Source organism: Amblyraja radiata, chromosome 10 (assembly GCF_010909765.2).
Source record: "Amblyraja radiata isolate CabotCenter1 chromosome 10, sAmbRad1.1.pri, whole genome shotgun sequence".
Lineage (NCBI taxonomy): Eukaryota > Metazoa > Chordata > Chondrichthyes > Rajiformes > Rajidae > Amblyraja > Amblyraja radiata.
This window is the reverse complement of record NC_045965.1, coordinates 7,690,242-7,711,063: the sequence shown is the minus strand read 5'-3', so window position 1 is coordinate 7,711,063 and position 20,822 is coordinate 7,690,242. Positions and strand designations below refer to the sequence as shown.

Below are 20,822 nucleotides of genomic sequence, written 5' to 3'. Positions count from 1 at the left end.
AGTTGTAGATCGAGGGTCGACATCCAGGCCAGGACTGCATCAGTTGCTGCGTGGATGGCTTTGATGCCTCCAGGGAAAAGCCTCAGTGAGCAGTCATTCACGATGTGTGGGATGGTCTGGTCTGGATGTCCCGTCAGACAAATAGATGTCAAGTGCTGTCTTCATACTTCATGAACTGGCGTTTGCAAAGTTGTGCTTGCTGAATTTGTAACCTCTACTGTTTTCAGCTACAGATTGTTCAGATTTCGACAGTCTGTGTGCTGATCCAAAAAATCCCAGCACTCCCAATATGTCAGTACCACGCTTGTGTTGTAATTCCTGCAGTGAAACACTAGAATGTGGATTGTCTCCACATCCAGTTATGCCAATGCAATCATGATGGTAGCGTTGCATTTATTTAGAGATGTAGCATGAAAACAGACACTTCAGTCCACCGAGTCCACGCTGACTATCGATCCACACTACTTCTATGTTATCCCACTTTTGCATCCGCTCCCGACACACCAGGGCCAATGTACAGCGGCCAATTAACCTACAAACCCGCACACCTTTGGGATATGAGAGGGAACCAGAGCGCCCAGAGGAAACCTACGCGATTACAGGGAGAACGTGCAAACTCCACACAGACAGCATCCAAGGTCAGGATCGAACCTGGGTCTCTGGCGCTGTGAGGTAGCAGCTCTGCCAGCTGCACCACAATCCCACCCTAGGGAGAAGTCTGGACAAACTGTCGCTGAAAAGAGTGGAGCTTACAAATCAGCCAACGCAACAGTGTCTTCCTTTGAGAGAGTCTTTTTGCTGTAAAAACATCTCAACTTTTTCTTTCTTGACTGTTGCGTTAGTAGAAGTCAAATGCATGTTATTGAAAGTACATTTTTCAAAGGGTCCTAAAATATTTTTCATGGGTACCAAAATATTCAGCATAGCTCTGATTGTGTACATTTATATTGTAGACATTCAACCACTTGTCATAATCTGTTTATGTTTCTACACTTTGCAGCACCTTGTGCACCAGAGGACATCTCCACCAGTCTGAACTGTGACACCAAGAGTACATCAGTGGCCTGGGAGGAGAGTGATGGGGCGATGTGGTACATTACAACAGCAGAAGGACAAGATGGACACATTTCACTGTGTAATACAACGGGGACAAGCTGTGAATTCATGGACCTGCACTGCAGTCAAACGTACTCACTAACTGTAACAGCGATGGACAGTTACTGTCAGAGTATAAGTGCCATTATTGAAACTGATACAGGTAGGATTTCTAAAGATCTTTTTGATTTGTGGGAATGCTGCAAATGAAACTACTTGTCTGAGATCTAGAATGGCAACAAGGCTGGGCAGCACAGGATTGTTCTTGTAGTATAAGAATGGCAGCTAATCCCAGGACAGTTTATGTATCCCTAATATGGAATTGCTCCTCAGATCCAACATGAGAGGCATTTTGAAATCACTCCCAGTGCAGTGTCTCATTAGACAGTGGCTGGAAATTAGCTTTCGATGTCTACTTGTGTAGATTGTTACACTGCACCTTTATCTTTTAAATTTATGTTAAAAATCCTTTCCTGAAGCTGTGCTTCAATGTCCTTCCTGAAGGTTAATCATCTCAGTCGCAGGACTCCACAAAAGGAGCCCCTCACAGATGTACCAAACACTCTGCTCTACATGTCTTTAAGGCAGAGATAGATAGATTATTGATTAGTACTGGTGTCAGGGCTAATGGGGAGAAGGCAGGAGAATGGGTTGAGGAGAGAGAGATAGATCAACCACGATTGAATGGCGGAGTAGACTTGATGGGCTGAATGACCTAATTCTGCTCCTATCACCTATGAATTCATGTCTCCCCAGAGCCCTGCCATTCACTGCAGAGGTCCTGCCCTGGTTAGACTTCTGAAAATGCAACACTTTGCAATTCTCCTGTTAAACTCCATCAACCATTCCTCAGTTTTAGAATAGAATTGGTTTTAGAATAGATAGGAACAAACAATTACAATGAGAACACAGTTTGCTTCCTGCTTGTTAGTTTGAAGTTCATGACAGACATATTCCCATCACTGCATGTTCATCAGGTTTGGACAATCTTATTGATTTAGAATATTTCATTTGGATTAGTATCAGGACCAGAGCATTTTCACAAGGTACCAATTTATTTTTGGACCAATTCAGGGCTCAGTCATAAGTTATACTCTCAATGAATTGAACATCTCCAACTAGGAATTTAGTTATTGCAATTGAATCTCTTCATAGAAACATAGAAATATAGGTGCAAGAGTGGGCCATTTGGCCCTTCGAGCCAGATCCGCCATTCAATATGATCATGGCTGATCATCTAAAATCAGTACCCCTGTCCTGTTTTTTCCCCATATCCCAGGGTTCCTTTAGCCCTAAGAGCTAAATCTAGTATCACATCCAACATGTGTTTCTTTTCTGAGGACACAAATGAAAGAAAATCAGTCAACCCTGTTTCTAACTCAGCAGATGCTGTCTGATCTGTTGAATATTTCCAGTATTTTATGTTTAATTTCAGAATTGGAGCACCTGCAATTTTTACTTTTCAAAATCATTCAGTGGTTGACAGAATTCAAACAAATGGCAGAATAGACTCAAGATAAATAGGATTTTCCAAAGTACTTCCCCTCTCTGTGATAAATGTCAATTTCAAGAAGCCAATTTAACTCACACTTTTGTAACTTGTATAAAAATGCAAACATTTTGGATGGACATTTAAAAAATGTTCTCTAAAGTTATCGATAATCAACTGGACCCAGATCCAAAATTAATAATATTAGGATAATCAGAACATACCACAAACTTTACGATAAGCCAGATACACTTTCTTGATTACAGTTTAATAACGGCAAAAAAATTAATACTTAAATTTTGGAAAAAAACAACAACCCCCACAATTAAAATGTGGATTACGGAAATGACTGAGACCTTGCATTTGGAAAAAATAAGGTTTGTCTTAATTGACAAACGAGAACTATTTTTAAAAATATGGTCTCCATTTATTGAATTTTTTTTAATTAAACTGGTTTAACACAAAATTAAAGTCATAACTTGAGTTTAGGGTTGAATGAACAACTATACTCAACATCTCCCGGATCTATCTCCACAATCTTTATATTTGTAATATCCTTTCTTTCTTGTTCTTCTTTCTTTTCTATTAGTTTACAGTTTCTCGTATCTCTTTCTTTCTCTATTTCTTTTCTTAAAAAAAAACTTTAAAAATTGAAGCTATGTAAGAACTCTGTACATTTGCTTTTAATAAAAACATTATAAAAATTTAAAAAAGAATAGACTCAAGAGGCTGGATTGTTCACTCCTTTAGTTTAATTCAGAGATACAGCGCGGAAACAGGCCCTTCAGCCCATCGAGTCTGTGCCGACCAGCGAATCCCGCACATTAACACTATCCTACACACACACTAGGGACATTTAAAAAAATTATACCAAGGCAATTAATCTACAAACCTATACGTCTTTGGAGTGTGGGAGGAAACCGAAAATCTAGGAGAAAACCCCTGCAGGTCACGGGACGAACTTACAAACTGTGTATAGACAGCACCCGTAGTCAGGACCCGTAGTCTGGCGCTGTAAGGCAGCAGTTCTACCGCTACGCCACCGTTCCACCCCTATGTCCCTCCCAATGCATTGTTTTGCCATTTGAAATGCCACACTGATATCTTATTTATCTTTCCTCCTCTTCAAAAGCTCCTTGTCCCCCTCAGAACGTACAAGCTGATAGTGCTGCCCTCACTGCCTCTGTAACATGGGAGTTGAGTAATCTCACAGTGTGGTACACTGCAACAGCAGAGGGCACCGATGGACACACGGCCTCTTGTACCACGTCCGACACAAACTGTCTAATCCCAGATCTTCACTGCAGCCAAATGTACAGCATCTCTGTCCTCGCATTTGGTGAAACCTGCAGCAGTCTCCAAGGCTCCAGTTACGAAATTTATACAGGTAATAAAGAAAAAAATATACCCCTCTTTATATCCAGAATGTACAGGATGAATAGTGACTTGGTCTTATGGATTCAGAACTGGGTTACTGATAGAAGACAGAGGGTAGAGGTGGAAGGACAATATTCAGGTTGGAGTTCTGTAAGCAGTGTAGTCCGGCAAGGATCTGCGCTGGGACCGCTGCTGTTTGTGATATATATATATAAATGACTTGGACGTAAACCTAGATGGGTCGGTTAGTAAGTTTGCACTTGACACCACGATTGCTGGGGTCATGGTTTGTGAAGAAGGCTGTCAAAGTCTACAGCAGGATGTAGATCAGATACAGAAATGTGTGGTGAAACGGCAAATGTGAGGTGTTGCACTTTGGGAGGTCAAGTGCAAGGAGAAAATATACAATTAATGGCATGACCCTGAACAGCATTGATGTACAGAGGGATCATGGGATCCAAGTCCATAACTCCCTGAAAGTGACAATACAAGCAGATACAGGAGTAAAGAAGGCATGTGGTATGTTTGCTTTCATAGGTTGGGGCATTGAGTCTAACAGTCAGCTGGCCATGATGCAGCTTTATAGGACTTTGGTTAGGCTGCATTTGGAGTCATGTGTGCAGTTCTGATCGCCCCATTAAAGGAAGAATGTGGAGGCTTTGGAAAGGGTGCAGAGGATGTTTACCTGAATTATTCCTTCATTAGCGGTATTAGCTGCAGGAAGAGGTTGGACAGATTGGAGATTGTTTTCTCTGGAACGCCAGAGATCTGACAGAAATTATGACGGGCATGGATGACGTAGATAGTCCAATCTTTTTCGCAGAATGGAAAAATCAAATAATAGAGGGCATGGTTTTAAGTTGAGATTTTAAAGGAGATGTGCAGGGTAAGTTTTTTACACAGACGGTGGTGAGTGCCTGGAACACGCTGTTAGGGGTGATTGCTGAACTAGATGTGTTATCTAGTTAACATAGACACAACCATGGTTTGTAAAGACATTACCAAAATTGCCACGAGGCATTTAAAATATTTTTGGGGAAGGCATATGGTTGTGTAGGGAATGGAGGGATATTGCTTATCTGCAAGTAGATAAGTTATGGTCTTCGTGTTGTTTAGTACAGATATTGGTAGCCCTAGGGTCTTTTCTTGTGCTGTACTGGTTTATATTTTATGTTCTATTTAAAACCATTAATCTCCACAAAATATCTTGAGATACTTCAGAATCAAGAGATCAGTTTGTTGAGCAATCATTTTACGAACAGTAGACTTCTGAAAGCAGCATAAACTGAACACCTTCTCAGTATTAGCGAAGTAATTAACTAATTTCTGCCCCCTGACGCTCTTGAATTTCAGGCATGTTTCTGGTGTCTTCCACTGTAAAGACTGACGCAAAAAAAATATTCAGTTAATCCACCAATTCTTGTTCCTCATTACTATTTTTCCAGAATCATTTTGCAGTGGTCCAATGTCCACTCTTGCCTCTCTCTTACTCTTTATATATCTAAAGAAACTTTTGCTATCCACATTTATATTATTGGCTAGCTTAAATTTCATCTGTTGGTTTTTAAGTTCAAGTTCAAGAGAGTTTATTGTCATGTGTTCCTGTATAGGACAATGAAATTCTTGCTTTGCTTAAGCACACAGAAAATAGTAGGCATTTACTACAAAACAGATAAATGTGTCCATATACCATGATATAAATATATACACACATGAATAAATAAACTGATAAAGTGCAAATAGCAGAAAGTGGTTATTAATAATCAGAGTTTTGTCCGAGCCAGGTTTAATAGCCTGATGGCTGTGGGGAAGTAGTTATTCCTGAACCTGGTTGTTGCAGTCTTCAGGCTCCTGTACCTTCTACCTGAAGGTAGCAGGGAGATGAGTGTGTGGCCAGGATGGTGTGGGTCTTTGATGATACTGCCAGCCTTTTTGAGGCTGCGACTGCGATAAATCCCCTCGATGGAAGGAAGGTCAGAGCCGATGATGGACTGGGCAGTGTTTACTACTTTTTGTAGTCTTTTCCTCTCCAGGGCGCTCAAATTGCCGAACCAAGCCACGATGCAACCGGTCAGCATGCTCTCTAAGCTTCTCAATCTTATACCTTCCTGCTAATCTTTGCAATGTTATATGCTTAGTCTTTTACTTTTATGCTGTCTTTGACTTCCTTTGTCAGTACGGTGGCCCCATTCCCCCTTTGGTAAGTTCCTTCCTCAATGGGATGAAAAGGTTTTGCATCTTCTGAATTACTCCCAGAAACTCCCGCCTTTGCTGCTCCACCCTCATTCCTGCTGGAGCTCTCTTCCAGTCAACTTTAGCCAGCTCCTCCCTTAAGGGCCTGTCCCACCAGCATGCGATTGCATGCTTCTAGCACGATCAAACGTGGTCGCTTGAGGCGTACGGCCTCGTGGGGCCGGTCCCACTTCCAAGTGCGGTGGCGTATGGAGTTGTGCGGGGCTGGTCCCGACATCGCGCGGGGCTCCAAAAATCTTGCACTGTCCGAAAATCCCGCGCGACAACTGCCTGTTGGCCCCCACTCGCATTGAGGTCGTACGCAGCGCCTCTACGCCGTACGCAGCATCTTGATATCGTACGCAGCGTCTTAGCGCATGGCGTTGCGCCATGACGTCACCGCCCGACACCGTGCGACGTCCAAATTCAGTCGGCCCGCCTCCTGCCCAGCTGATTGGTGAGTTTGACGTAAATGATGTCACGCGCGAACTTTGCACGTACTTATCGCGTACTTACCGCAAACTCAGCGCGAACTCCGCTTCCGTTTGGTCGCGCTAGACGCATGCAATCGCATGCTGGTGGGACAGGCCTTTATGCCTCTGTACTCACCTTTACTCAACAGTAATACCGACACATCCAATTTCAGCTTCTCATTCTCAAACCGTAGGTTGAATTCTATCATATTATGATCACTGCCTCCGGGGAGTTCCTTCACCTTGAGCTCTCAAAAACAAGTCCGGTTCATTGCACAACACCAAGTCCAGAATTGCCTTTACTCTGATGGGCTTGGCCAGAAGTTATCTCATAGGCATTCTATATATTCCTTCTCTTGGGCTCCAATACCAACCTGATTTTCCCAATCCATTATTATAGTGAAATCTCCCATGGCCAGTGCAATGTTGTCTATCTTGCATGCCTTTTCCATTTCCTGATGTAATTTTAATCCTCCATCCTGACTACTATTCGGAGGCCTGTAAATAACTCCCATCAGGGTCTTTTCACCCTTGATGTTTGTTCAACTCGACCCACAAGGATTCTACATCTTCTGATCCCATGTCGTTGTTTTGCCAAGGTTGGATTTCGTACCTTACCAACAGAGCCAACCACTATCCCGTCTTGTCTTTCGATAGACAGTCCAGCCAGCATAAATGAACATGTGCTCATCCTTGCCTGAACCCCATCACCTGAAGTGGGTTACAAGATCGACCTGTTATTAGTCTCGTTTAGTTTAGTTTAGAGAATCAGCGCGAAAAAGGCCCTAAGGTCCATCGAGTCTGCACCGACCGCATATTATCACCACCTACTCACACTAGGGACAATTTTACATTTATACATTTATTCCGAGCCAATTGACCAACAAACCTGTATGTCTTTGGAGTCTTTGCAGTCAACGGAATACTCCACTGAATTCATATTCAAGCAGCCCAGATCATAGCAGCTTCACTGCTCACAGTGGATTCCTACAAAAACATAAGGATTTGGGAATTCATTTTGCAACAGTTAGAGATTTAGCAGTTACATTTGCAGCAAGCTATAATAACTCAAAGTCATGATCAGAAATGTGGTGGCCCTAATGCAAAGCAGCTACATTGAATCATCGCAAATAGCTGGATTGATGGAGGAAAGGAATGACTTTGCAATTCATTTTCAAATCAGTTAGGACTGAGATGAGAAAAAACTTTTTCACTCAGAGTTGTCAATCTGTGGAATTCTCTGCCACAGAAGGCAGTAGAGGACAAATTCACTGGATGTATTCAAGAGAGAGTTGATTTAGCACTTAGACCTAATGGAATCAAGGGATATGGTGAGAAAGCAGGAACGGGGTACTGATTTTGGATGATCAGCCATGATCATATTGCATGACGGTGCTGGCTTGAAGGGCCGAATGGCCTACAGGCACATATTTTCTATGTTTCTATGTTTCTATTTTCCTCCAGTGGATTTTAATGTTTTTCTTTTTCTCAGCTTCATGCGCTCCAGGAGAAATCATTACGAATGTGGATTGTACCTCTAATAAAGTGGTAGCATCTTGGGGAAGAACTGATGGGGCGATCGCGTACGATGTAACAGCTGAAGGAAGTGATGGGCACACACACTCAGACAACACCACAGACACACGCTATGAAATGCTGGATTTACACTGCGGACAATCCTATAACATGACCGTAACAACTCTGAGTTACAGCCGGCACGGCATTGCAAGTACTTCTGTACAAATACAAACTGGTAAATAACATCCCAACAAGGAAATAAATTTGATGTTTAGTCATTGTGTTTATTTACAAGACAACAAGTGAATTGATATTAATTTGTGTTTTCTGAATAGCACCCTGCATTCCTGAGAATCTCACAGCTGAGCTGAATTGTGATATGAATACTGTATCGTTCTGGTGGGATGAAGCTGATGGAGCAAAGTTGTACACGGTGACTGTTCGAGACAGTCAAAGAGAAACAGCTTCATTCAACACAAGTGATACAAGGGCTCAAACCCAAGAGCTGCAGTGTGGTGAATATTATACAATCTCTGTTCTAGCAACAGATGACATCTGCAGGAGACCGCAGACAGCAGTGGTCAATGTACATGCAGGTAAAACTACATCTCATGCAATATCGTAACACATAAACTCTTGCATTCTGCAGACAATATGTAAAAGTCTTTCCGCAGACTGAAGAAGGGTCTCAACCCCAAACGTCACCATGAGAGTCCTTCTCTCCAGAGATGCTGCCTGTCCTGCTGAGTTACTCCAGCATTTTTATGTGTATCTTTGATTTAAACCAGCATCTGCAGCCCTTCCTACACATGTAAAAGTCTTTGTTTTTTTCGAGTTAATGACTCCTCACGATGTGGTATAAGTTTCATTCTTCATTTTACCGAGTCCACAGCTGAAATTATCTCTTTTGTTGCTGATGTCTTTGTACTGGCAAAGTCAAGGAAATACATTGTTTAGTTTAGAAATACAGTGTGGAAACAGGACTTTCGGTCCACCACGTCCACGCCGACCAGCGATCCCCGCACAATAACACGCTCCTACACACACTAGGGACAATTTATATTTATTCCAAGCCAATTAACCTACAAACCTGTATGTCTTTGGAGTGTGGGAGGAAACCGAAGATCTTGGAGAAAACCCACGCGGTCACGGGGAGAACGTACAAACTCCGTACAGACAGCACACGTAGTCAGGATCGAACCTGGGTCTCCGGCGCTGCAAGCGCTGTAAGGCAGCAACTCTACCGCTGCGCCACCGTGCCACCCCAACTGTACCACAGACACTTTCTTTGTTCACGGCGTAGCTGGGAAATCACCTCAAATTCGCTTGGATCAGAATGTACAGGTCACAATATTCCAACATTTACCTGTTGCAACAATGTTCTATCTTATAGAATGGGCATTGGAGGCAAGTGTATGAAGCAGGTGGTGGCTTCATTCCTACCTGCGGATAGTATGGGGAATGGTATTAGTTTAGGCTGTGAGCCTGCTGCATGACAAATCTCCAGTGTGTCCAGTAAATGTTTATGAAAGACTAATATCAATCTTCAGGTTAAAGGACCAAGTACGCACTTGACATCTGAAATATTTTCCTGAAGCCTTTATATTTGTTTCCAGTCGGCATCTGGATTGATGTGAGCCTCATGCCAAAATGCACTCAATAATTTATTGTAAAAGCAAGTTCTTATTTCAGGAACCAAGGATACTCCATTAGGAGCCCCTTCTACATTGCCTCCCATATCTTTACCCCAGCATCTGCAGAGACGACCATATTTATCTTGAAAACTATTTACTCTTTATATTATTATTATCAAAACGCCCATTTTTCAGGCACATTGGTGAATATAATAGTTTGTTCTGATACTAATGATTCCAGCAAGATAGTTACTTCTTACAGCTGTTATGGCAGAGAAGTAGAACGGCTCTATTTTTATGAATGTTCAAGAAGGAACTGCAGATGCTGGAAAATCGAAGCTGGACATCCTTCGATTTTATGGAGATTGTTTGTGTGCAGTTGCACACACATCAGATTTGTTTTAATTTCCCATTCACTCTACATTGTAGAGTAAGCAGTTCAAGTCAACCATTACATATTTGGACTCTGACTTATTCTTGATCCTGGTCGACATCTATTTTAACTTTCAACCTTATTTGCAGTCCCTTGTAACCCGTGGAATGTCAAAGTGCAACTGTATTGTAGCATGAACACTGCGCTTGTAATGTGGGACTACAGTAAAGGAGCGCTGTGGTACACTGCCATTGCGGAAGGTGCTGATGGGAACACTGTGTCATGCACCACATCAGAAACATTATGCAGAGTGTCCATGCTACATTGCAGCCAGTTATATTCCATCTATGTTGTAGCATAAGACTGCATGTGTAACAGTTCTCTGAGTTCAGTGATTGAATCTCAAACAGGTAATTACTTTAGAAGTAAACTTGGCATATTTTATTAACCAATATTGTTTTTTAGAATCATACATTCTTACAGTTTGGAAACAGGCCTTATGGCCCAACTTGCCCACAACCAGCCAACATGTCCCAACTACACTAGTCCTACCTGCCTTCATTTGGCCCATATCCCTCTAAACCTGTCCTATCCATGTGCATATCTAAATGTTTCTTAAACATAGCGATAGTACCTGCCTCCACCACCTCCTCCGGCAGCTCGTTCCATACACCTAGTACTATTTGTGTGACAAGGTTACCCTTCAAATTCCTATTAAATCTTTCCCTCCTCGCCTTAAACCTACATCCTCTGGTTCTCGATTCCCCTACTCTGGGCAAGAGACTCTGTGCATCTACCTGATCTATTCCTCTCATGATTTTGAACACCTATGTAAGATCACCCCTCATCCTCCTATGCTGCAAGGAATAGAGAACCAACCTACTCAACCTCTCCCTATAGCTCAGGTACTCGAGCGCAATGCTATAAAACAGTATCCAAAATATATCAGTAATTCTTTGTTCTCTGGTCATTTAAAGTCATTCATTCATTTTGTAATCTTATTCCTGCTTGTTACAATTTCAATGCTTTATAAGAATGTTATACTTCATTTTAACTTCCTTGAATATACAATAAAGTTGATTGTGCCTTTACCCATTCTATTGCGTTGATTTATTCAGCTCCCTGCAGTCCCCAGAATGTAAGTGCTCACATGAACTGCACAACGCGCACAACATCAGTGTGGTGGGAACAGAGTGAAGGTGCAATGTTCTACACGGCCATTGCAGAAGGAATGGAAGGAGACAGATACTCATGCAATGCAACAGCAGCAAACTGTGAGATCCTGGGCCTCCCATGTGGCCAGACGTACAGCATAACTGTGTTAGCAATGGATGAGATTTGCACCAGTTTACCAAGTCAAGAGTTTGAAATTCAAACAGGTAAAATGATCATTACCATTTTATTTAACATAGCAAAGAAATCTTATTTCACCGTTAATGAACGTGCAGAAATAATTTGAAACAGCATGTCATTGTTAAAACTGTATATTAATTATATTTACGATTAACATGATTGGTCATTAAAACATAGAGCTTCGAACAGCACAGCACAAGGACTGACCCTTCAGCCTACAATGTCTGTGTCACACAAAACTATTCGTTATCTGCCTGCATATAATCCATATCCCACCATGTCTCAAGCACAGTGAGTGTGTTCCAGGCACTCCCCATCCTCTGTGCAGAAAAGTTGCCCCGCACATCTCCTTTAAACTTTGCCCCTCTCATGTTAAAGCTCTAATATTTGATTTTTCCAACCTGAGAAAATGATTCTGACAGTCCTCTCATAATTTTATGTACTTCTATGAGATCTGCCCGCAACCTCTGGCATTCAAGAGAAAACAATCCAGTCTAACATCTCCCAGCAGCTATTATCCATTATTTGAGCCATCATTCTGGTAAACCTCCTCTGCACCCTTTCCAAAACATCCATATCCGCATGCAAATCAGGGTCGTGCCATTAATTGTATATTTTCCCCTTAATTTTGACCTCCCAAAGTGCAATACCTCACACTTGCTCAGATTAAACTCCATCTGCCATTTCGCCTCCTATTTCTGCAGCTGATCTATATCCCGCTGTATATCTTGACAGCCTTCCTCAGAGTCCGTGATCCCAGCAATCTTGGTGTCATTTGCAGAGTTATGCCCCTGTCCGACCCACTTAGGAAACTTGAACGGAAACCTCTGGAGACTTTGCGCCCCACCCAAGGTTTCCGTGCGGTTCCCGGAGGTTTTTGTCAGTCTCCCTACCTGCTTCCACTACCAGCAACCACCTGCAACCTCCGGGAACCGCACGGAAACCTTGGGTGGGGCGCAAAGTCTCCAGAGGTTTCCATTCAGGTTTCCTAAGTGGGACAGGGGCATTAAGAACCAAACTGTCTACGTTTACGTCCAAGCCATTTATATTTATCAAACAATAGAGGTCCCAGCACAGATCTCTGTGGAATTAGGTTGCTCAATGACCTTCAGCCTGAATATTGTCCTTCCACCGCAACCCTCTGTCATCAATCAGTAAGCCAGTTCAGAATCCTTACGACCAATTCACTGTTAATCATGTGCATCTTAATCTTCCGGATTAGCCCACCCTGGGGGACTTCATCAAATGCCTCACCAAAATCCAGGTAGACAACATCTACCACCCGACTTCATCTTGTCACTAATGTCACTTCACCACTGTGCCACTATAGAGGGTGGCACAGCTGGTAGAGCTGCTGCCTCACAGCACCAGAGACCCCGTTTCGATCCTGACCTTGGGTGCTGTTTGTGTGAGGTTTACACATTCTCCTGTGACTGCGTGGGTTTGCTCCAGGTGCTCCAGATTCCTCCCAGATCACAAGGACGTGTTGGTTAGTGGGCTAATTGGCCCCTGTAAATTGCCTCTAGTGAGTAGGAAGTGGATGAGAAAGTGGGGTAACATAGAACTAGTTTGAATGGGTGATCAATGGTCAACATGGGTCGAAGGGCCTGTTTTCATGCTGGATCTCTAGACTCTAAACTGAATAAACGTAATCACCTCCTCCAAAAACTTTGGTGAACTCTTGTAATTTTGTCGGCACCAAAATGTGGTGACATTTGTGTATTGCCTAGGTGAGGTCTGCGGCATGATTTTACTGGGTTGCATGCAAAACAAAGTATTTAGAAACATATACAATTCTTAAGGGATTGGACAGCCTGACACAGGAAAAGAATTCTCGATGTTGGGGGAGTCCAGAATCAGAGGTCACAGTTTAAAAATAAGGGGTCGGCCATTTAGGGCTGAGATGAGGAAAAACTTTCACCCAGAAAGTTGTGAATCTGAGGAATTCTCTGCCACAGGAGGCAGAAGAGGCCAATTCACTGGATGTATTAGAGAGAGCGTTAGATCTTGGGGCTAACGGAATCAATGGCCTACTCCTGCACCTATTTTCTAAGTTTCTATGTTTCTATTTCACTCTGTCTAGGTACATGTGACAATAAAGTATCATTGGATCATTAAATCATTGAGTGTTTTGGGAGATCGTGTCTCATGAATGTGATTGCGTTTTTTGAGGAGGCAATGTTATTTTCCATATATGTTATAGCATAAAGGTTAACGAGGGCAAAGCCATAATCATTGTCTATATGGACTTCAGCAAGTCATTGGATAAGATTTCACACAGTAGGCTGCTCTGGAAGGTTAAATCATATGGAATCCAGGGAGAGCTCGCTGACTGGATAGAGAATTGGCTTCATGCAAGGAAGCAAAGGACGATGATTGAAGGATGTTTATTGGACTGGAGGCCCGTGACTAGTGGTGTGCCTCAGGGATCAGTGCTGGGCCCTTTGCTGTTTGTGATTTAAATCAAGTCATTGGGTTAGGGTTATTGACAGATACTTGATTGGTAAAAGTGTCAAGTGGAGAAGGCCGATGAATGGGTTTGAGAGGTCCAAAAGGCCTACTTCTGCACCTACGACTTATGAACTTATATCCCTGAAATTTAGCTGAGCATCTATTTGCATCCGTGTAGATCCAGACCAGAGACCATTTCTCGTAATGTTATATTTCATTTTAATTCTTGACCCAACTTGTGTCCTTTTTCCTGTATACTTTCTAGGTAGAGGTAAAATGCAAATTAAAAACCTTGTTCTGTTTGTGCAGGATTAAAGTGACAATCGTTTAAAAATGTAACTTTAAAACTATGACTATTCCCTTCTACAGAACCTTGTATCCCACAGAACATGGTTGCTCACATCAACTGTGATAATAACACCATCTCAGTGCTTTGGGATCCTAGCAATGGCACAGAGATATACAACGTGGTTGCAAAAGCTACTGGCCATTGGGCCTCCTGCAATACAACAGGCACTGAATGTGAGGTCTCTGATCTGCACTGTGGACTGAACTACTATATAACTGTAGAGGCAATCCGCATGGAGTGTAACAGCGCACAAAGCTCTGCTTTAACAGTTAAAACAGGTAATTCATGTGAAGTATATAGAATCATATCTATACATTATTTGGAGAGTTTCCCTTGATCTATCCTCAGTCTATACTTATGAATGTTCTCGTTGCAGTACCGTGTGTGCCCCAGAATGTTGACGCTCACATGGATTGTGATGCTGGACATATGTCGGTCACCTGGGAGTTCAGTGAAGGTGCAATATCATACATGGCTACTGCAGAAGGGAGCAACGTGCAGCAATGCAGTGCCAATGATACACTGTGTGATATCACTGACCTGTACTGTGGAGAGACCTACACCCTCTCAGTTTTTGCGATTGATGACACCTGTGACAGTGTTGAAAGTCCTCCCGTCACAGTGAGAACAGGTAAATGCAGAGGTGTTTCCTGAATCATTAATTTCTCCATCAGTCATATCATTACTGAATTCTGCTCTGGCTAAAATATACTTCACCTGAGAATACATTTGCTTGAAGATTTCAATTAAACAAACCACTCCAATAGTTCTCCCCAAAGTTAGAAATGTGGATATAAAGTCCATGGGAAGACTATTTGCTGATCAAGCCTGTCCCGCACTCAAGTACAAATGTTCTTCGTCTCTTTGCTTTTTTCAGTTTCGTGCATCCCACAGCATCTCGATGTCCAGTTGGACTGTGACACAAACGATGCCTCAGTGCTGTGGAGCCACACTAAAGGTGCCGTGTCATACTCCGCCACAGCAGAAGGAAGCAACTGGCACACAGTTTCCTGCAAGACAGTCAACGAAGAGTGTCAGATAACCAACCTATACTGTGGCCAAGTGTATAATGTAACTCTGACAGCACAGGATGGTGTGTGTGACAACTCACAGCCGCCTCAGTTTCAATTCTGCACTGGTAAGTCTTCCTATCTTTATGTTTATTTAACATGCCCCAGGGCCCAAGGTACCCAACTAAATCAGTCCCACTTGCTGGTGCATGACCCATATCACTCCAAACAGTTTCTATCCACCTATCTGCCCTATGTCTTTTCAATGGCGTCATTGTACCTAACTCTGCTTCTTCCTCTGGCAGCTCCATCCATAATTGCACCACCCTTTGTGTGGAAAACGTTGCCCCCCAGGTACCATAGAAACATAGAAACATAGAAAATAGGTGCAGGAGGAGGCCATTCGGCCCTTCGAGCCAGCACCGCCATTCATTGTGATCTTGGCTGATCGTCCCCTATCAATAACCCGTGCCTGCCTTCTCCCCATATCCCTTGACTCCACTAGTCCCTAGAGCTCTATCTAACTCTCTCTTAAATCCATCCAGTGATTTGGCAGAGAATTCCATAAATTCACAACAAAGTTTTTTCTCACCGTTTTATCTTTACCCTCTCATTCTCAATCTATTCCTTCTAGTTTTAACCTCACCTCCCCTGGGGACAAGAATCAGCTGATCTATCCACCTCATGATTTACAGTCTGAAGAAGGATCTCGACCCGAAACGTCACCCATTCCTTCTCCCCAGAGATGCTGTCTGCCCCGCTGAGTTACTCCAGCATTTTGTGTCCATCTTCGGTGGAAACCAGCATCTGCAGTTACTTCTTACTGCTGATTTCATAAACTTCTTCAAGGTTACTCCCCAGCTTCCTACGCTGCAGGGTAAACAGTCCTACATTGACAATGCAACAGGACTTGCATCTTATGATGGTCATTCTAATTTCTTGCTTGGTCACATTCAGTTTGTGCTTCACATACTTTGCAGCACCTTGTGCACCAGAGGACATCTCCACCAGCCTGAACTGTGACACCAGGAGCACATCAGTGGCCTGGGAGGAGAGTGATGGGGCGATGTGGTACATTACAACAGCAGAAGGACAAGATGGACACATTTCACTGTGTAACACAACGGGGACAAGCTGTGATTTCATGGACCTGCACTGCAGTCAAACGTACTCACTAACTGTAACAGCAATGGACAGTTACTGTCAGAGTGTAAACACTTCCGTTTTTGAAACTGAAACAGGTAAGATTCCTAAGATGTTTGTGAGGTGTGAGAAATGTGATGCTTATGCTGTAATGGTTCCTTTCCTGAGAATTGTAATCAAAGAAAGCCACAGTTGGAATTTAAAGTTTTTAATCCATGTTTTGGCCTTCATGTTGATCTCATTTAGCAAAGAATTTGAATGCACTGATTTCTAAGTTTCCATGCTATTTCTGACATCTTATGATGGTCACTATAAATTTCTATTTGCAGAGAGATGGTTCCTCCGTCTTTCCGCTTCATAAGATCATAAGTGATAGGAGCAAAATTCGGCCATTCAGCCCATTAAGTCTACTCCGCCATTCAATCGTGTCTGATCTACCTCTCCGTCCTAACCCATTCTCCGGCCTTCTCCCTATAACCCCTGATACCGTGCTAATCTTGCTGTGACATTATCTCGCTTGAATTTTAAAAACAAATTCAGAAATTATGGTCCCTGTTAATTCCAGTGTGTCTGATTGTAGCAGAGATTCTTGTGGTCTCTTTTATGTTTGGCTGTGTTCTGATTTTCACTTTGAAGGAAACGATGGAAACTGTAATGTTATCATTAACAAATGATCCACTTATCTTCCTTCCAAAAAGCTCCTTGTCCCCCTCAGAACGTACATGCTGATAGTGCTGCCGTCACTGCTTCTGTAACATGGGAGCTGAGTAATCTCACAGTGTGGTACACTGCAACAGCAGAGGGCAGCGATGGACACACGGCCACTTGTACCACGTCCGACACAAACTGTCTAATCCCAGATCTTCACTGCAGCCAAACGTACAGCATCTCCGTCCTCGCATTTGGTGAAACCTGCAGCAGTCTCCAAGGCTCCAGTTATGAAATTTACACAGGTAACACACAAAGAGGGTTTCGCTCTACATATGATTTTTGACCACCTTAGTACGTCATAATGCATTTCAGAATTTGATGTTTTTCATTCATTAATAAGATCGCCAGTAAGGGTAATGTGTATCGGCAATCATCGGTTGGGAGAATGAGTGTGAGTAAAGGGGCTGTCCCACTGCGGGCGACCTAATCCGCGAGTTAAGAAGAGTGTCTTCGGCCTTCAAGCTCGAGGGCACTCGCCTGGAAAACCTCGAGCTGGATCGACCGTCCGCGTTGAAACCGCGAGCTGGATCGACCGACCGCACACACAAACACATTGCAAACGCGGGGGCCAGGGAAAGCGGGGGAGCGCTGTCTGAAATTCACACCTGCGATGAAGAGGAAGGTAAAAGATGGTTGCATAGTAAGACCTTCGGAGAGCACGGAGGGGGGTGGAAGGAGAGAGAGAAGTGGGAGAGAAGGAGTGGAGACACTTTTAAGAAGTATAATAAAGTTTAGCGGGTATTTTACCTACCGGGCGGGTTTCCCTTGGTCCTGAAAATGCCAATGACCCAATCAAAATGCCCGGTCAGTGAAGGAGATTGCCTACGGCTGCCCTCTACTGCCTGTAACTAAATAGCAACCCCACTCCACTGCACTACGAGTCAAAAAGAACCATGCCAACCAAATATTACTCGCAGAAGAATTTTCATCATGCTGAAAATCTTTCCACGACCTAGCTGAGGAGATTTCCAGTGACCTCATAGGACCACCTAGGACCATGTGTCGACCATGCTGCGCGTTTGAGTCGAGGGCAAACTTGTCTAAACTCGCAGATTAGGTCGCCGCAGTGGGACAGCCCCTTTAGGAAGTCATGTTGCAGCTTTGGTTGGGACACTTTTGTTGTGGAGGCTCTCCCTGATTTACACAATACCCGATTTACGTAAACACGCGCTTACTTAAACAATTCTTAAAGCTGCATTTCCGTGCAGTTTGCTACTGCCATTTGCATCCGATAGGTTGGGACCCAGCACTGTGGAGAGGCAGGGTGAGCGGGCATTGCCTTGATCTGAGGGTTTAATAAAAGTGAGAAACTGAAAGATGGCATTGGCTCCAAGTCATAGAAATAAAAGCGATCCCCGGCTCGCTCTCTTCCCGTTTGGGCGTGAGGCTGGGAAGGCAAGCGAGGAGGAGGAGGGAGAGAGTGGTGAGCGATTGCCAGCTGACTCGCCAGGACTGAGCACCACGAGGTGGAAGATGTTGGCGACCGTGGGGAAGGGCGGTGAGGTGGCGGTGGAAATGCGAGCGGTGGAGTGGACCATGCGGCGGTGGAACGGGGAGCGGTGGATTGGACAGTGCGGCGGTGGAAAGGGGAGTGGTGGATTAGACAGTGCGGCGGTGGAAAGGGGAGTGGTGGATTAGACAGTGCGGCCCTGGAACGGGGAGCGGTGGAGTGGACAGTGCGGCGGTGTAACGGGGAGCGGTGGATTGGACAGTGCGGCGGTGGAAAGGGGAGTGGTGGATTAGACAGTGTGGTGGTGGAATGGGGAGCGGTGGATTGGACAGTGCGGCGGTGGTACGGGGAGCGGTGGAGTGGACAGTGCGGCGGTGGAACAGGGAGCGATGGATTGGACAGTGCGGTGGTGGTACGGGGAGCGGTGGAGTGGACAAAGCGGCGGTGGAATGGGGAGCGGTGGAGTGGACAGTGTGGCGGTGGTATGGGGAGCGGTGGATTGGACAGTGCGGCGGTGGAATGGGGAGCGGTGGAGTGGACAGTGCGGCGGTGTAACGGGGAGCGGTGGGGTGGACAGTGCGGCGGTGGAATGGGGAGCGGTGGAGTGGACAGTGCGGCGGTGGAGTGGACAGTGTGGTGGTGGTACGGGGAGCGGTGGAGTGGACAGTGCGGCGGTGTAACGGGGAGCGGTGGAGTGGACAGTGTGGTGGTGGTACGGGGAGCGGTGGAGTGGACAGTGCGGCGGTGTAACGGGGAGCAGTGGAGTGGACAGTGCGGCGGTGGAATGGGGAGCGGTGGAGTGGACAGTGCGGCGGTGGTACGGGGAGCGGTGGAGTGGACAGTGCGGCGGTGGTACGGGGAGCGGTGGAGTGGACAGTGCGGCGGTGGAATGGGGAGCGGTGGAGTGGACAGTGCGGCGGCGGTACGGGGAGCGGTGGAGTGGACAGTGCGGCGGTGGAATGGGGAGCGGTGGAGTGGACAGTGCGGCGGTGTAACGGGGAGCGGTGGAGTGGACAGTGCGGCGGTGGAAAGGGGGAGCGGTGGAGTGGATAGTGCGGCGATGGAATGGGGAGCGGTGGAGTGGACAGTGCGGCGGTGTAACGGGGAGCGGTGGAGTGGACAGTGCGGCGGTGGAATGGGGAGCGGTGGAGTGGACAGTGCGGCGGTGTAACGGGGAGCGGTGGAGTGGACAGTGCGGCGGTGGTACGGGGAGCAGTGGAGTGGACAGTGCGGCGGTGGACTGGGGAGCGGTGGAGGGGACAGTGCGGCGGTGGAATGGGGAGCGGTGGAGCGGACAGTGCGGCGGTGGAACGGGGAGCGGTGGAGTGGACAGTGCGGCGGTGGAATGGGGAGCGGTGGAGTGGACAGTGCGGCGGTGGAATGGGGAGCGGTGGAGTGGACAGTGCGGCGGTGGTACGGGGAGCGGTGGAAGGGACAGAGAGGTGGTGGACTGGAGGAAGCGGTCAGCTTGTCCCACAGTGCCCCGAGGGAGGGAGCGCTAGTGTGATCGAGCACATCCTCACTGGCCATCATGAAGCAAACACTATGGGCCAGTGAGGTGGCACGTCTCCACCTGCCGGCCATCAAACGTTTTTGCATTTTATTTTAATATTGCCCCTGACACGAATATTAGCTTTCCACATGATTGGACCGGTTAAAAAGCGATCTTTTTAACTGTGACTAGAAATCTAAATGCTGTAAATAAAGCCTGACGTGTTACAAAATCGATGCTGACCTCAGGTGCTATATGTGTGTGGAGTTTGCACGTTCTCCCTGTGACCACATGGGTCTCCACTGTTTCGCCGATTAATTGCCCCTAGTGTGTTGTGGATACGAAAGTGTGAGTGGATGATCGATGGCCAGCACGGACTTGGTGGGCCGAAGGGCCTGTTTCCATGATGTGTCTTTCAACCAACTTTCAAACAATTTCAATCAAAGCTAAAATCTCAGGGTAAAATGAGCCTACAATGTTCACAGCTGTGTGCAACGTTTCTGCACGTTTGCTTCTCTAATTCCCACCGACTATTTGGGGGCTTATAATCAAAATGATCATTCCCTTCCCGTTCTACCCATATAGCCTCAGTGGATGATCCTCCAAGAATATCCTCTGTAAGCACTCTGGTTATATTCTCCTTATGAAAAAAGATATCAAGCACTCCACACC

The 20,822-nt window shown here is 45.1% G+C and overlaps 1 protein-coding gene across 13 annotated transcripts in view; it reads left to right on the top strand.

Moving 5' to 3' along the window:
• Positions 1-20,822, top strand: part of LOC116977489 — a 171,629-nt gene that overhangs the window by 52,618 nt on the left and 98,189 nt on the right. For 7 of the 13 annotated variants that reach the window (XM_033027959.1, XM_033027953.1, XM_033027952.1 and 4 more), the window contains exons 16-18: positions 15,222-15,482; positions 16,335-16,595; positions 17,196-17,450. The exons of 1 other annotated variant lie outside the window; for it this stretch is intronic. In XM_033027959.1, the coding sequence (XP_032883850.1) occupies positions 15,222-15,482; positions 16,335-16,595; positions 17,196-17,450 (777 nt within the window). Of the gene's footprint in view, positions 1-1,000; positions 1,218-3,848; positions 3,972-8,158; positions 8,420-8,519; positions 8,781-11,309; positions 11,571-14,364; positions 14,623-14,720; positions 14,976-15,221; positions 15,483-16,334; positions 16,596-17,195; positions 17,451-20,822 lie in introns of those variants that run through there. 5 more of the 13 variants (XM_033027960.1, XM_033027950.1, XM_033027957.1 and 2 more) reach the window with 5 other exon arrangements.